This window comes from Corvus moneduloides, chromosome 2 (genome assembly GCF_009650955.1).
Source record: "Corvus moneduloides isolate bCorMon1 chromosome 2, bCorMon1.pri, whole genome shotgun sequence".
Lineage (NCBI taxonomy): Eukaryota > Metazoa > Chordata > Aves > Passeriformes > Corvidae > Corvus > Corvus moneduloides.
The window spans coordinates 49,600,331-49,618,777 of NC_045477.1; the positions used below are offsets into that span (position 1 = coordinate 49,600,331).

Genomic DNA, 18,447 nt, shown 5'->3' on the forward strand with positions numbered 1-18,447 from the left:
AATCTTGTCTTGCTCTCCTATGTTGTAGGTTTCTAGTGTGTCAGAGGAATGATAATGGATAACAACTCACTTTGAAGTCAATTTCAAGCAATAAGTAATTTAAATATGTAGTGAGACAATCCACTTGAATCTGTTTTCTGCCCCAGTTTTTAAGAAGACCATCAATTTGACCATGATGAATAGTATCTTGAATTCCTTCCAAATTGTAACAATTTACTTTCATTTGCATCTCCTTAGTACTTTTAAGAAAAAGATTTCTTAAGAAGAATCTTAGCAAGGCTTTCTAATGTGAAATGGAACTACTTTTACAAATGAGCAGGCTGAGACAAATTGATTAAGTGACTGCATCAATAACAAAAAAAGCAACACCAGAACCCATTTTACAATTATTTTTCTAATACAAACCAGAAGTGTATGCAAAAGGTGGTGTCACTATAAATAGTTTAAGATAATACTATTTCTGTGCAGATTAGCTCTGTTCTTTTTGTGAACATTTATTTGGGTCTCATATATTTACAAGTTTGACTGTTGTTCGAAGATGGCATTCAAACCCTGTGATAGTCATCTTCACTTGGATAGAAATTTCTGTCAGCCACTGTCAGTTTCTGTGGTTCCAAGAGAAGCTTTGGTAATCCAAACTTCAACCTAAAAACAGTGGACTGCAGGTCTCCCATTTGGTAGCACATTAGGCTGCTATCAAGTGAGCTACTGGACTGAATAGATTTTTTTTTTAAGGATTTATTTGCCTTGAAGCCAAGAAAAATTGGCTTCATATCAAAGAGTATTTTTTTTCAGTGATGGCGTAGGAATTGTCAGGCAGCAAATGTATAAATTCTATAAGAACAGACTCTCATGTTCACAAAGATTATTACAAATACAGTGTCATTTAATGTGAAAAATCTACCTAAATGATGGGGGGGTTGGGGTATTTTTGCTGTAGAACTTTGTCAGTTGTGAAAGTGAGCTCCTGTAATGTGAAAAATTCTGGTTTTTCTTTCAGCTTTTGCTGTAAGTGTAGTTCCTGAAGGTGCAGAAGATGAGACTGAACTACCAGTACTGCAGGTAATAAATTTTAATTGCTAGAGCAGGAACATTTTACAGACATTATAAAATAAGCTAGAATAGACCAGAGCAGAAAGCCTAATATCTGTAGCATTGATTATTTTGACCATTGACTCCAGTAGTATTAAATGTCATATGATGTCTTTCTGTTCTGTGTCATATAAGTTCTTAGTGCTATTGCTGTTGAGAAAAGTTTTTGAATATATAACTTTTATTATTTTAAAGACAGGTTTTACTTTCTTCTTGGTTCTGCTAAATATGTAATACATTGAGAGGGAAATGGCTGCCTCTCTGCCAAATTAGCATTATTACATATTACCATTCAAGTCACGGCTCAAGCAAAGCTTAGGTATGAAATTTCAAATTAATAGATTAGGAGAACTAATGGCCAGAGCTAGCCCTAGCTTTAAATAGCATAATGAGTGTTAGGTGTGTATGCATGCATGTCCTTTGACAGACTTCTGACTACCATTTTTATATGTGTATGTATTTGTAACAGATATTTGTGTATGTATAAAAGAAATTTAAGGGAGGAAAATAAAAGTACTGGAATGAATCAAGAGTTAGAATCTATAGCTGCTATTTAGATCTAGTGATCTGACATCAAATACAATAGAAGTATAGTCAGAAGTACGTATTTCTAAGTAATTTTTGGTTTTGATGGTGATTGCTGTACCTACAGTAATTTTTCTAAATGAAAAATATCCCTATTGCAAACTGCTGATCTGCGCAGTGTATCTGGGAGGCTTGGTAATGGCATTCTGTTGGCATTACTAGTAGGTTGCTGTTTGATAAATTCTGTTACTGTCTCAATCCAGCTGTTATCCTTCTTATACAGGATATAATTTATGAAGGCACTCCTACTATTTTAGTTTCAAAACCTTCCCTCAGATGAAGTCAGAGGTGCTTCCTAGAACTCTTCAGGCCAAAATATCTTTTCCCCCCCACTTTTTAAAAAAACATTAACAGGAATATAACCAGCAATAATTGTTTTGTGTTTTAATAAAAATAATTGTAAATATGGCTTGTTCTTCACACTGTGTACCACAAAACACATAGATTTTTGTTTGCACAGGAAATAAATCTTCCTATGTTTTCTCTGATAATAGGTTAGCTTAGAATGTTAACTTACTGTGCTATAATGACAGTGTTGTGTATAGATATCAAAAAAAATTAGTGTTTATAAGAAATCTTTTAAACTTTACTGACCCAGGCAGCAGAAAAAGGGTCATAGAATGGATGCAATTGCAGTAATTTTTGAAAAGGTTTAACAGAGGGCTACCAAGGAAGTTGGAGCTTATTCATTTCAGTGTAAAAGTCAGAGGAAAGATCATCTGATGCAAGTAGAGCTAAAAGAATTACATAGATCTGATATTTTAAAAAAAGGGAGGGGGCTAGGTATTTATAAATAGAAATTGGCTCAAGGGTAGGAAAACTATGTATGAGCTTCTTACCGAGGAGTGCCTTGTATGGCATTTCTGTCTGAAAGTCCTGAAACACTTGAACTGAGATAAATCCTACGACATTCTTATGCAATTAGTAAAGATGAGTTTGATTTTTCATGTGGACAAAGCAAAGCACTGGGATGCTGTCACCTGGGATAAATTGTGCAACAAATGAAGGCTCTGTTTTCCTTTGTACAGTTTTCTAGGCAGTGCAGAGCTCTTTCTCCAGTCCTCTCTCTCTTAAGCCACACCTTTCCACTCCATCTCTGTTACTTAGAAGCAATCGAATATGCTCCTAAGATATTTTTATGTGTGTGTCTTGTTTCCTGGTTAATGATGCAAGTGCAGTGTCACTGTTGTCTCTTCCTCAGCACTCTGTTAAAATTCCATCACAAATGTTTGTGATGCCTGAGTAAATGCCGGTGGAGTCACATTATGTGCAACAACCTTTTGATATTTGTCTTGATACAAATTGCATTTGAGTCCTTGAAGAATTGTGTTTTGATAGAAGTTTGAGAGTAGATTAAGTGAATAAGAGTGTGCTGGGGGGGTTTTCACACCGAACAGGTGTGTTTTTATTGTAGAGCTCCATATTCCAAACTTAGTGCTTGGGAGATGCATTATAAAAAAAAAAGATATTGTTAGTAATAATTTAAAAAGCTGTGGTATAAATTGAGTCATGGCAAAGCATTTTCTATTTTGTTTTCTTACTCTTACTGTATTTTCTGAATAATAGCATGTAATATCTGTTGCAGTTCTTGATGTTTTGGGGTTTTTTTAATTTTACTTTATTTTTCATATTAGTTTTTGAGTTAAAACCTCTATGTATACATTTATAATCTGATGAGTGCTTTGACTCCCAGTGTTTTTCTGTAGAACTATTGGAGGTTTTGTGTGTATTCTTACTTGGGTTTTTTTCTTTCTTTCTTCTAGAAGACTGAAAAAAGTAGAACAATCAGTAAAATAGGCAGAGGTAAGTAGAGTATAGTGCTGTTTCACAAATACTTTTTCTTTTCTTGGTTCATATAGTTTCATCAAACAGAAAATTCTAAATCTTTGATTGTACTTGAAGTTCTTGAAGTTAAGTTTTTTGTGAACATGCACACTTGCACTGTGAAACGGATGAATTGCTTTTTGTAGTGCACTGTAGTTTAAAATAAAATTTGATGATACCTAGTAGCTGTTCTTGTAACAATTTGAGATGAAACTGAATTTTACCATTCTGCTAGGCTCTAATTGTACTTGTAATAACTAGGGTTATTATAAATTGATTGTAACAAGTTATAATAACTCTGTAATATCTAGAAGCAAGTATTTAAGAAGCATGTCAAACATTAATAGGTAAAATAGTGGTAAAACAATTTTTTGCTGCTGGACACGTGATAAATAATGAGAATAAAAATTCTGCAGGGTTCTGCCTTTTCTGAAGACGAGTCTGATGCCCTTCTGGCAAAAAGTTAACAGACCTGACTTACATTCTCTGCACTATAACCTTGGACTTCTCACTCTGCTAAACCATCAGGACTTGGCTCTGCTTGTTCTAAAAGGACCCTGCTTAATTATGCCTGTCTTCTGGCATTTCCTAATATAACATTTGTCAGTGCTGTTAGAGTTTGAGGAGCACTGGAGAAAGTGAACATTTTGTGGTGTCTCTGAGTACTCTTTCCTGTTACTATGGTTAAAGAAAATATCCTGGACTGGATGAACTGCTAGTCTGATGTATGAAAATACGTAATTTTTTGCCTCTGCCTAATAACGTTATTTTGGTTTGGGTTTGGTTTTTTTTTAGGTCTTTTAACCCATTCCTGTAGGTAAGATGTAAGAGTTTGAAACAGAGTATAGTTCCTGATGGTTCTTAGTTCCCCTGATACTTCATTTTTCTCTTTTGAACTGTTATATACACATCAGTAGCACTTTTGGATATTAATCTTTCAAAAGACTGTTCTTTCTCTTGCTTTGTTAAGTGTTTCTCAGCTTGAGAAACAATTTAGGTGTTTAATATTATAACTATTTTCTGTTGACATTTTCATACACTGAATATGTCTTTTTATTAACTACTTTAAACTCCATGTAGCAAAGGAAACTATTTCCATTTGATTTAATCGTCAAAGTAGATGTTATCTTATTCCTAGAAAGTATTCTGTTGTGGAATGTCACAGGTGTCATTAAGTGTACCATAAGTGAAACTAAGTGTTTCCATATCTGTAAATATACTGGTACTAAAACAGCAATTATATAAAAACAAGGTAATGTTTGTTTTTTATCTCTGTGGATGTTTTTGGTGTTGTGCATGTAGATTTAGCCCTTTGACTCTCATTAGCATCAACAAAGTGTAGTTTCAGTTTTTGCACCGATTTTAATTTTTGCACAGGAAATCCAGCAAAGATCTTGCTAGGTAGCAATTAGTTGCTATTCAGATGTTTTTATTATGCACAGGATTTTTAAGCAGTTTGTTTGGTGGTTCAGAGCATGAACAGTGTTAATTCCTATGCTGTGTAGGAAAAATGTGAAATGAATACTGATACCTGAACCAATGCTTACTCAATCTCCACAATATATCACCAGAAACCTCCCAGAATTTGACAATGTCTTGATGAATATGCTAATAAATTGAGGGAAAGTAATATTGAGGGAAAAGCAGAAAAGCAGCTTACTGCAGCTTTGAGCTGTCATAGGTCTAAATTAACAAATAACTGTTCAGAGGAACAAAGCAATGTAGTCGATCCTGTCCTCAGGTCCTGGACATAGCAATCTCTCCATAATCTTAGTGCAGATATTTGTGGTTAATGCTCTTTCTGTTCACAATGTTCTCCTTGTGATCCTTCTTCATGGGCTCAGTTTTAGTCTTTTTCCTTGTCATTGCTTCTTTCCTTTGGGCAGTTTTCTTCCATCTTTGTTCCACTGTTCTTCACTCATTTTATTCTATTTGCCAAGTTAGCATATAATTTATTTGGTCTGAACTTTGTTCCTTCTCCACAATTTTCAACATTCTGTACTGATCTCATGGACATTAATTTTTTTCCTTGTAGTGCTGTCTTAAGTTGTTGTATTCTGAGTTTCCTGGTACACTTTCTACATAGTATCTGTAAAGTTCAGCCTTTTGTGGCCAAACAAACAGAAGCTGCAGTATCATGTGTTACTCCTCATCTTACACATTGATTGATACTTAGTTAATGGTCTTGAGTGGGTTATACAGCATAGATCAAACTTGTTAAGAATTTTGCAAAAGGCATCTGTCCTCTTCCCTTTCTCATCCTCTGTTGTCTGCTGTGCTCTGCTTCTGAATGGGATCATATCTTCCTGTTTTTCTAAGATTTCTAAGTATTGAGGGATTATTCTATCTACTGTTGTCAAGAAAATTTGGCCACTTGTGTCATGATCTATTGTACTTTATAACAGGCACTTTTATAATCCATAAACATTTGCAAAGCTACTTCATTATTGTCTTTTAAATTTCTTGCAGTCTTCTCTCCTGTTTGAAGTTCTTACTTATGATGCCTTAAAACACTGTGAAGACTTGTGAGATACTGATGCTGTCATATTAGATAAGAGTATCAACTTAGTGTTCTCATGAGTGTGTTTCTCCATCTGATGTTTGTTTCTGGGTAGGGTTTTAAACTCTTTGTTTGGGAAGCATCTTTTCTGTTTCATGTTCATGCATTTCCTAGTGAGGGGAGATGCTGGTCTCTGACTAACACCTTTTAACTGTGATGGTAAGGAATGCTGGTGTATTGGAGGAAAAGCAACCTCATGAGTGTGACTACTGTTAACTGCTGCACATCTTCCAGTCATGCCATGCTCTTTATAAACGAATCTTTAAAAGGGCTGGCTTGGATTTGTGTGTGTGTTAAATAATGCCTTTTTACTATTTCATGAAATGTTTGTATAATTAAAGGAATAGCTTACTGGGTAATAGATTCCCACACACACCTGGGTTCTCACTAGCTTTGGAGCAAATCAGAAAATAACTTCTTTTATCTTTAAATCTTCTTATTTTCTTGTTTACAGAATTAAAAGGAATTGTATTTGTCATCCAGAGTCAAAGTAATTCTTTTCATTCCAAGAGAGCAGAAGATCTAAAAAGAGATATTTTGAAACAGGCTGTAGATCTTGGAAAGGTATGTTGAGATAATATAAAGTGCACCTTGTTATATATGCTGTTATTGCATTTTACTAAAAATACTGAGGTTTGTTTCCTTTTTATCAAATCCATTCTATTTCTTTTGTTGTTTTCTGTGTGCTTATAAGAAAATTATTTCACTGGTTATTTACTGATTGTATGCTGTGATTTATCAGTACTTCTAATTTCAACTATCAACTTTTTTGTGTAACGGCTGTTATTGTTTGGATGACATTTGATGCAAAAATGATAAGAAAGACCTGGAAGAAGGCAATTTTCCAATATGCCTGTAGTGTGTTTATGGAAAAAAAAAGAAAAAAAATGATGTAGTCTTTATGAAGTGAAAAACATAACAATTTAATTATTAGTTAGAATAATTTTAGGTGAGTATTTTAATAGAGCAAATGAATTTGCTGTAATGTAGATTTCATTGCTGTAATGTCAGAATTTCATTGCACAAGTTTGACATCATGGCAGTAGAGCAGAAATGTGTGTGGACATTAAAATCCTAAGGCAGGATTCCCCACTTCTGGATGCAGCAGTCCTCCACACCTCCCTTGCCCCTGTCCCTCAGTGATGCAGCACCTTCCCTAACTATTCCTTGTTGCTCTGCCACCCCTCTGCAGCCTGAGCACTCTGCCCTTGACCTGCTGGTGGGTCATGCTGACCTGAGAGCTGCATGCTGTACTTAACATTCTAATGTGAAATTTGACTTGTAAAGCTTAAGCCTAGAGAGAAGATGTTTTTAAGAAACTTATATTGAAAGTTCAGTGTGCATAAACAATACTTTATTTTCTTTGTCTTTTATAAAATTAAGAAAAATTTAAGAGTGGCACACATCCCCTGATGTGAAATAGCTTGCTGTGAGGTTATTTGACCTATTTCTCATTTCCATGTTCTTTGTTGTAAAGGAAAAAGAAGTCTAATGTAAATTGTCTTAAGTACATTAGTCTTGTAGTGCCTAAATCAGACTGCTGGATGTTTTAGGCTTCATTTATCCAAGCTTATCAAACCTGTTGTAATTAAATCCATTCTAAATGTAATTTTTAATCCTTTAATGAAATCAGTCATGTGAACAGCCTTTGTTCTGCAGAGTTCTGCTCTTTCAGAGTCCTCTTCGGAATTGAGACAAGTGTTCAGATACAATGTGTGCAGAGAGGATTATGGTGTCAGTTGTTAAACCCAAGGATTTTAGCTGAGTTCTGTAATTGATGTTGCAGAATATGAGTAATGAAAAGTTCAGTTAGTGGAAGTACAAATGTTTTCAGTGAGGCAGGCATATGTTTTGTGGGAGAGAGGTAAAATCTTCTTGTAATCAGGGTTGTACCTGAAACTGATGTGGCTTCTAAGAAACTTTATTGCCTAATTAAGGAGATGCCTTTAAGGGAATGCTGAAATGGTGATGCTTTTCCAGTATTAGAAGTTACCTCTTCAACAGCAGTCATGGTGACTTAAGAGAATCAGTGATGGAAATCCCACCAAAAATCTCGTATCTGAAATCTGGGGAAAGGGGGAAGCCATCAGTGTACAGGAAAAGAATCAACGGTCATAGTCAGCAGGTACTTGGTATGCCTTGGTTGTTTTGGTCAACTCACAATGCCACAGTGAGGTATGACCCAATAATGCTGATTAGGGAGATGGGGCAGATAATCTCTGCAATCCTGCATATCAACATTTGAAGTTAGCATTTTTCATTGCAAAGAATACCTGTGAAATTATTAGTTTCGGGCAAAACCAGTTAAATCCTTGTGTTTTCAAGGACAACTGCTGTATCGAAACAAAGGACTGAATTATCAGGTTCACTCCTCTGTTGTTACAGGCCCAAGCAATAGATGTTTAGTCCATAAGGTTTCATTAATTATTTTCTACTGTTTTAAAATGGGACATGGAAGCCAACTGCTAGATTTGTGTTACTTCATTAAACTAGCATATATGTCTCACTTCAAAATGGATTAAGTAACTGATATTAATGCTTACAAGTGATTTGTTCATTTATTTGCTTCTACAGTGTACTTAAAACATTTTTTTAATGTGAAACCAATCTGTAATTGCAGTCACCAGTAGATGTCAGTATTTTGCTCCTGCTTAAAAGCATTTTCCATAGCGATTTATTGAACATTAACCAAAACTCTTCAGCTAGAATTTAACAATGGCAAAAATTCATTACAGTTTCTACCAATCTGCTTAATTTCCTGAGATTCCTGAACATTTAACCTCTGTAAACTAGACCTTCGTAAGAAGCACTGAATAAGAGTGAGGAAGCTGTTGGGAGCATAAAATGGTAATATTTGGGACTACACCCTTTCTGTCTTAAAAAATTCAAAATCAGGATTACTTTTCGGCTATTACATTTAAAATGAGAACACAGGTAAAATAAAGTTTTGGAAAAATTACCAGTTTAGATGCAGTCAGTGCTTTTTAATTGCCCGTCATTGTGATACTGTTTAGAAGACAAAAGTCTGTGTATTTCCCTATGAAAACTGGTCTGGTAGAGTAAGAGGTTTTTTTGCTTTGGGTCCTTGAGGGTTCTTATGTTGAACACACTCAGCCAATTCAAAAAACTGTAATTTTTCCTGAAAAGTCTGGAGTTCAAATAGGGTCCTATGTTTACCAAAAGAGCTATAGCAAATTAATACTGTTCATTATGGAGTTAAAATAAAAAACCAAAACAACAAAACAATAAACCAATAATGTAAGAATATTTTAAAACTCTTACCATGGAGTATTGGAAAATGAAAATGAGTGTCACATACTTCCATGTGAGTAATAGATGATGTGAAGTATGAATTCCATTTTATAGAAGTGTTGTAACTCTAATTTGCAGTATTTTTACTACTGGGCTTACTTTGTTTTTAGCAAAGTCGTGTATATTGTGACATCACACAGAAATGAAGTTTCACACATTTAAAATACCTCTGCATATAAAGGGAAGTACTGCTCATTTTGTGAGTTTTGTGAGACTGTTACTGTAGTGATTATTAACATCAGTTTGAATGAAACAAGTGCAGTCCAAAGTGTGGAACTGTATGTAGGAAATGGATGTATACTATGTTTCATGAGTAAGTGCTTGCTTTAGTTAATATCATCATTAAACTTTCAAAATACCATTTTTTTCTTTAGTCCCCCAATTTCCAGTTGACTGATGTGAAAACAAGTGACAAATGTTAGGAGCATCCTATAGTTTTGTTCCTGTTTGTTTAAAACAATTTTGCAATATCCTATTTCCTGAAGCGCAGCCAGAACAAAGATGATCAGAAACCCAGCTGGCCTGTGCCAGTGGTCTGTGCCTCAGAAGTTCAGTGTCTTCGTTATCTTACAAGATCATGCCTACACAAGGTTCTGTTTTTCTCCTTTCAACACAAATTAATTGTAACTCAGTGTCTTAGCTGCTGATCTCTGGTGTTGAAAAGCCTCTTAGTGCCCGTGTCAGTGTTACTGTGTCATTAGGTTCATGGCCACAGTATGGGTTGCCAAGGTGCCAGTGACCATTGGGCACGGATTGTGTGCTTTAAAAACCTGTTATTTTTAATTGCCTAGGCTGTACTGATGGCAGCATGCACTGTTTTAATAATACGGAAGATTTCTTTGTTAAAGGATTGGAGAGGGGGAAAAAAGTAAAATTAGTTTGCTTCAATTTTGAGGTATGTATGTTAAGCCATCACCACATTCCTATCAGAAATTATCTGTCTCCAAATTGTTCCTATTGATGTTCTGGCCATCTCTGAGAGATTACTTTCAGGGAGTTTGTAGGCAGTTATCTTTTCTTTCCTTAATTTGCTAGTGAGACATCCTGGGTGAATTAATATTTCCTGAAGTTCTTCCTAGCTCTGTTTTCACATTTGATTTCAGATGCTGGAGTGAAGCTAGCTGAAGTTCTGTTTTCTAAAGTATTCCTCTGTTATTGTTTTAATACTATTTCCTATATTCAGAATACAACAAATTCAGAATTCACTATATTCTGACATCCATATCTCACCTGAAATTTTCAAATTTTCAATACTATCAGGCTATGATAGAAACAACTCTGAAAATGTTTTTCTTGGGCTGTATTCTCCTTATTTCATTCCATAATAGATATATTCCACAAATGAATGGCATACATTCCTCTTCTTGACCTACAACAAGCTCTGTAGTTAAAATTTCCCAGTAGTTCTTGGACTAGGTCTGAACTTATTGTAAAGCTCACATGCAAGTTAATAATGTTGTAGTTAGAAAATTTAGTGGAAAAACTTCTTTTTCAAGGCAACTGAGTTGTTATTAAATTGATTTGTATGTTTAGATAAAATAGATACAACTTGCTTGAGACCTTTCAAAATTAATGCCATAAATGCAATGCAATGCATAATATACCTATTGCTTCAATTTTCAGTTACTTGCTTAAATTCAGGATTCTGGTATGAAAACCCTGTTTACTTCTCTCCCTCCTGTAATGGCTTCCCATTCCATGGAAGCCACTTTCCAGCTGAGGCTGATCAGGTGATTCATTTTTTGATCTTGCAGTTTTAACAAGGTTTAACAGATTTAAGTGAAGTGTTGGACTACATTCTGACCTGCCCCTCCATCTCTGTGTCTACAGTAGGTTGTCTTTATGGCAAGGTTTTCCACCATATCAAGATCAACTCTATTTTTATAATTAAAACAGATATGGTTTAACTTCAAAAGCTTTAAACTTTTTGATTTCTCAGTATTACTAGATCGATTCCCTTCGGGTTTTTGTTTAAAATAATAGTGTGCCCTTTGTTTCCTTCCTAGCAACAACTTCCTTTTTTTTTGGCAAGGATTTATTTGTTCTTGTGTTTGTAACATCATCCATAACTTTAATATTTACATTTATTTTCCAAATCTGATGACACTTATATTATGTGGGGAGAGCTTGCAATATAGAACCCTAATAAGTGTGTGTATTTAAGTGGTCAGTGTATAAAGTTCCTATTTCCACCTTTTTATCTATGTTAGCACCTGTGTTTGTTTTATGTTGTGTTACTTACTCTGCTTGCATACATTGCCTAATATCAGTATTCTCTTGGTCATTTTTCTTTGTCTTTCTTCATAATGCTTCATTCCTTCTAGGATTTGCATTTTAAAGTGCTCATTCTGGGGCTTCAATATTTGGGTGCTCATGTTCTGAAATGCTTCTAAATTCTGTTCTGTTGAACTGTTCCAGGAAAAGTGTACTGCTTAGTTTTGAAAATGTATTTCAGAGTTGTCTTAAATCTCTTGGAGGCCAACTTGCAGGGCTTTACACATTTGAGTGACTTTCGTTTTCTTTGCTTTCCTCCAGCAGTTCTCCTGGCTTTTTGTTTTAATTGTTTGATCTTTGACTTTCTAATATGCCTTTGCTTCTCATTCTGCAAAGGTACTGGCATCCTTTTGACAATTGCTAGGCTTTATTATCAGCAGAATTGATGCCTAGCTCATTAAGTGCTGAAAATGTAAAAGTTACCTACACTGTAGTGCTGGAAGGTGAACAGGATCATATTCCTCTAATGGATGCTTAGCAGATTTAAAGGAATTTGTAGAAGTTGGATAATTCTGCACTAATGAGATCTTTTAAATGTTTTAGTAGTGATGAATGGGCTCCCCTCAGCCCTGCCTTACACATCATATACCATTTTTATATAGCTGCTTTTACCAGTCAAATGTGTGGTAACTGCCTTGGCTTTTTTAATGCAGAAAATAGGACCTGTCACCTCACAGAGATGTCTTGTCATGTCAGGGCAAAATATATACAAGAAATTTGGAAGTTTAAAGTGCTTTAGGCTAAGTGTCTCAGCCTCTCCTGCAGCAATCTCTGCATACTTAATAGGATTTGAACGAACCCGTTTTACTAAGGTATTTCTTTCCTTAGTAAAGAATAAGAGATTGCTATAAAGCTTTCTCCTCCAGTGCTGTTGGCTGTATTAAAATTGCTCAGTCATCTCTGAATAGAGTGCTCAAGTATACATGAGACTAGAATTGCTAAATCATCAGATTAAAATCATTACCTGGTGACAGTTGTTTTGTTCCTGTAAGTTCTCCTGAGCATCTATACCAGTACTTGAAATACATACACCAAATTTCTTGCCTTGTGAAAGCTTCTTTCTACTCTGCTGTTCCTTCCCTTCTTTCCTAGTTAAAAAAGGTACATTGGGTTTATTTGGCCAGAGCCTGTTGTGGGGAAAGGACCTGCTCCCTCATGTGTCACACTGATTTAGCTTGGGAGACAACTGTCTCAATCTTGCTGTCAGTGAAAGATGCTTCAGGCTTTCTGGGGATAAAAAAAATCTACTTATATTGCTGATTTTGCTGATATTAAAACAATCAGCTGAACCCCATACATTGCTTAAATTTCATTGCTTGAATCATAAAGTTGTTAAGGTTGGGAAAGATCCCCAAATCATCAAGTCTTTGACTGACTACCACCATGCCCACTAAACCCTATCAGGAAGTGCCACATCTGCTCAGTTTTTTGAACACTTCCAGGGATGGTGACTCCACCACTGCCCTGGGAAGCCTGTTCCAATGCTTAACCACTCTTTCAGTGAAGAAATCTTTCCTAATATCCAGCCTGAAATGTTTTTTTGCACTGGTTGGGATTGAGAAAGATTTTGCTTTTAAGTAAAAACTCATTTTACACACTAATATTATCAACTACAATACTAAAATTCTGTCTTAAACACATTCTAAATGAAGATGTTACTCAGACCAATTGGCAACATAATTATAGCGGTTCATCTTTAATACTGGCTTTCATGAATAATAGCTATGTACTGTATACCTCATGTCTGTCTTTTGTATGATTGCATTTATTTAGAATTCTTGTAAACTCTGAGCTCTGGAGAAAGTATTCCTCACTGCTTTTTATTCACTCAAGCGAAGACCAAACAAATGACACTTTACTGCAATATATTGTTGTTATTCTAGGCTATTGTTTTATTATACACATCTGTGGTAGCATTTAAAATAAGCACTCAAAACTTTTCAAGATTTTTTTCCATATCTTTTTATTTGTCTCATTACAAAATAGTATTTAATTTGTGATGTTGGTGATCAGTAGCTCTCAAAAAAACAGAACAGGGAAGATATGGGATATCTAAGGGGAAGATGGAGGATCCTAGGGGAGGAAAAAGAAAATTAAATGCAAACTAAATTGGTGATAACTTTCATATTGAATGAGATTTTTCCTCCAAAGCTACACTTTTTATTTAGCAAGTTCAACATGTAGCCCAGTGTAAATTAAATTAGAACTATTCCATGGTTTTTTACTAATTGGATGGGAGGAGTGGGGCACATTATTAATTTGTTGATGAACGTATATTTGAGGGGGGAAATGCTTATTTTCATTTTAGTAATTTCTTGAGTTTTCTCATGTTCTGGTCATCTGAATTATGATCAATTCAAGGTTGGAGGCAATTGTCAACACATTTTTTCCTCCTGCTACTGGAAAGCATAGGCACATTTATAAATTTTTGTATGATGGTTCACTGCAGGTCATTTGAACCAATAGTTGAGGAAAATCTTGGAGTGTCACATCAACGTAATGCAAATCAAAGTAACTGATTACTACTGAGCACAGATGAATTATTTCTGGATCACAGAAAACTTTACTGGACTTTCTACTGATTTTCCAGTTGGGGGAAGTTTAGGCAGCATGTTAGGAATTGGCCATGTGGTAATACAGTTGCTGAAACTCACTCCCACTATTGTCGAAAATAAGTAAAATACAAAATCAGTGACTGCCAGCATCTTTCCTACATGAAAAACTTTAATCAGTGATAATTATAGGGTTTTGTGACAGGGTATTATTGTCATAGAAAGCTTTATCTTGTTTTGTTTTGTTTTGTTTTGTTTGTTTGGGGTTTTTTGTTTTGGTTTGGTTTTTTTGGGAGGTTTTTTTGTTGTCGTTGCCTCTATTCTGAAGTTACTGTCAGGAACACTTCAGATTATTTTAAGTTCTAGTTATTTTTTCCATACAATTAAGTAAATGCTTCCATGTTTTCTTTAATGTAAGATCATTTGATGACAGACTTGCACAAAGTACTTGCTCTTGATTTGTGAAAGCAGGGTAACACTATGGCCTTTCACTGAGCTCTCTGAAATACCCATAATATATTATGAAAACTCAGGTCTTTTTGAAAATGATAACCAGGCATCTGAGAGTAGGACAGAAGTAGAAATTTCCTCTAATGGAAAATAGTACTTTATACTTTATTACTTTGGGCTTCCTGAGGAGCAAAAGGTTATTATTGGAAACTATGCTTTATTAGGAATATGGGTTTTGTTGTCATGGGGTTTTTTTAAACCTTATTGTGGCCTTTCAGTACTTAAAGGGGGATTATAAAGAAGGGAACAGCATTTTTTTAGTGCCTGTAATGATAAGGAAAAGGGTAAAGTTTTTAAACTAAAAGAGAATAGATTCAGACTCAACATAAGGAAGAAATTTTTTACAGTGAGGCTGACAGTTTGCCCAGAGAGGTGGTTGATATCCCATCCCTGGGAACATCTAAGATCATTCTGGTCAGGGCTCTGAGCAGCCTGATGTAATTTAATATGTCTCTCTCACTGGAGGGGTTTGGACTAGGTGAGCTTTAAAAGTTCCTTCCAACTCAAAACTATGCTACAATTCTATGGATGCAGCCTAAAGGGAGAAATAGAGCAAGGAATTAAAAGAACTAGACAACTTTGGAGAAGCTCCTAAATAACTGATGTGTTAAACAGAAGCAAAGTTCTTTTACAGTGGTGTTGTAAAATAGTACTTTAAATCATCCATGAGTTTTATTTGAATGGAATTATTGAAATAATATTTTGTCCTGGATTCCTGGACATGGGGCTCTGATAAAATTGATATTTATGTCTTTAAAACATGAAAAATATTTGAAATGTGTATTGTAATTTTCAATATTTAAGCAAATTGTTAGAATATAGAGAAGATGTAGTGTTCGGTGTAATGTTTGAAGCTGGCAATTCCCACCCAATTGTCTGACCCACTGGGTTTAGAGGTAGGAGATTTGCTATTACTTTCTTTTAGAAATCCTTCAGGATGTCTACAGAATTGGCATATTTGTGAAAATAAAACTGTAGGGAGACTTCATATGTATTCACAGCTCTTCTTTATCAAAGTAGTCACAGCAGATGACTGTAAGAGCTTGGCTTATTTAACCTCCCAAAGGAAGGCTGAGAAGGTAGGCTAGCTCTGAATGTGTCTTAGGATTGATTACTGAAAAGAAGATGAGAGTAGGGAAAACGTTGTTATGTGCTTGTAGGGTACGTAGAGATAGGAAAACCTTTCTAATTCTGGAGCTGTGCAGTTCAGCAGCAGTGCTCAGGGTTTAAGATCCCCACTCCTGCCCCCCGTCTCTGGGCTGCATGAGGCAGTTTAATAAGCTCACAAAGCACAGGGATATATGCAAGACACCTGCAGATACAAGCAAACTGGACTCATTAGGAGCAAATTCCTATACACTACTTTATTTTTCTCTAGTGTATTACAAGATTGCTTTTTGCTCTGATCAGGTGACTCAGTAATATAACAAGGAACACATTACTGTCATGTTTTGCATTTCACCGCAGTTCCGTATCTGTTTCTATGTCATACTTGCAAAATCATGTCACATAGGGCATACAATTAATAGTGCTGAGCAAGATCTAGTTTGAATTGTGTTCTAATAAAGCATGTTCCCACAAAACAATACACTTGGGGCAAGGTTTGGTTATGCTTAGATGAAATTCAGTGAACTATTTTGTAGGAAAGCAAAGCAAAATTCTGCTAGAGGGTCATAGAGGATGTGACCTAGCCTGGAAATCCAGGTTTAGCTGGGGGTGATCTCTGCCACCCTGGGTGCATACAGAAGCCCATTTTGGCCTTGTAGTCTGTGAAACCTTAGCGTTTTTCTTTGTTTTTACACTGTACAGTTTTGTTCTCTATAAATTGCACATTTCTTATATAGGATTTGGTAGATTAATATGAAATTGCATGTAGTGCAGAAAGAAAACAGCTACTTATTTCAGCTTAACAATTTCCTTACTTAGTTCTTAATTATTTTATTATGAATTACCTTTTTATTATTGGATATAGTATTCCTCCAAGTTTTTTCATGTTAATGAAGAGAACTTTCAATATTTACATTCAAGAACCAGAGTTCTCTCAATTATTTGTTGTGAAATTGATTGTGTTGCTAGCATCTTCATACTTCAACTTGCATAAAAAATACTAAATGATTTTAAGGTACAAATGAGGCTGTGTGAGGCTGTGTCTTTAGAATTGGTTTCAAAATGTGGATCTAACCCCTTTATTCACACTTAGCTTTTTGTTTGTATAGAGTTTGCAATTGCAATCTGTGGCAGGTATTGCTGATCTCACTATGCTGATAGAGTAAGTGGCATTTGGAGTAAAAATGTCTTATATGGTATTTCTGATCACAAGCAATTCCATTTTTTGGTTTTGCCCTTTAGAGTCAGCTCAGTTGTGAGAGTGGGGAGGGTAGTTTCTCAGTCTTCAAAAAGTGATTAAATTTTTTAGTTTAGATTATAAGATACTTTACTTGTGTCATATGTAAAATGTTGATATGTGTGAAAACAGATGTGGTTTGTAATGGTGAAAACAGTAGTTTCAAGCTAGAATAACCAGTGAATGCAGTACAGGCCATGGATGCATTTGTAGGAGAGTTTTATGAGACAGACAGACACAATGTGGAAGTTACATATCGTTACCTTGACTGCACGTGCCCTTCTGCTCCTCAAAGCTGGCACCAGCTACATTTTGCTTTTTTTTCTGTCCTTGTACTGAAGACAGCCTAAATAAAATGAATAGGTCAGCCCAGTTCCACTAGATTCAAAGTGAGAATACATGAAATGAGAGAGGAAAAGCAACAGAGATCCTCCAGTATTTTTGAAAGAGGCTGTTTTACCTGCACAGTGTGTTTGAAGCATCTCCTTTATTAAATTAGAATTGATGCATGAGTAGAAGTGAGTGGAAGGAAAGGATCAGGCAGGACATGTATTTTTATGTTGTAGAGAAAGAGAGCAGGTTTATGAGAATGTCAGAGAGAAAAGATACCTTGTAAAAGTATTGAATTAGCTCAAGAGAGAGTGCTTTCTCTTTATCCTCACTCCTTTGCTCTGCACAAAGGAAATTGCTGGCTTTTTGTTAAAGAGGAGATAACTGAGCATGTGGTACAGCTACTTAGATTATGTCACTTACTTCATTCCTTTTGCATGGGCAAATGCTGTTTTTATCTAAAATTAATCCAGTTTCAGCCTTCAGTGTGATAGAGACACTGAGTATATTATTATTAACTACTTTTTTCTTTGTCTGGATCCTACTGTACGTGAAATGCATGGCTGCCTGCAAATACTAGTGTAACTGCAGGTAAAAATAAATGTTCTTGTAAAGAGAGAGGTCTGCTCTTTTATCTTCCTATCTGCCATCGCAGAAGTAAACATAATTTTACGGTTTTACCATAAACTTATGCCAAAAATAAAAATAAGCGTATAAATTAAGTAAATAAAATCAATAAAAATAAAACTATACCAAAGTAAATTTTACCATTCTTACATTTTAGTGAAATACAAGATGTTGAGCATACTCTGACTAAGATTTGCCACTTCCACAAAAAAAACCTCTGAACTTTTGGTTTGCAGTAAATTGAAAACAAGCAGAAACATATTTGTTAGGTTGGCTTGAACTGGAACCATAAATCAGAAATACTGATTTTTGAGATGCAGGTGAATATCCTGTTCCAAATTAAAGTTTTGGCATTGTTTCTTTTCAATTTGGGCCATTCCAATAGCATAAATCCTTGTTTTTGTGTGAGGTTAATGCACTCCTAGGAGATACAGTTA

At 35.2% G+C, this 18,447-nt stretch overlaps 1 protein-coding gene across 1 annotated transcript in view; it reads left to right on the forward strand.

Moving 5' to 3' along the window:
• Window positions 1–18,447, forward strand: part of B3GLCT (beta 3-glucosyltransferase) — a 49,761-nt gene that overhangs the window by 7,046 nt on the left and 24,268 nt on the right. Inside the window, exons 2-4 of the mRNA XM_032099538.1 lie at window positions 1,001–1,062; window positions 3,441–3,480; window positions 6,516–6,625. Of these exons, the coding sequence (XP_031955429.1) occupies window positions 1,001–1,062; window positions 3,441–3,480; window positions 6,516–6,625 (212 nt within the window). The remainder of the gene's footprint in view (window positions 1–1,000; window positions 1,063–3,440; window positions 3,481–6,515; window positions 6,626–18,447) is intronic.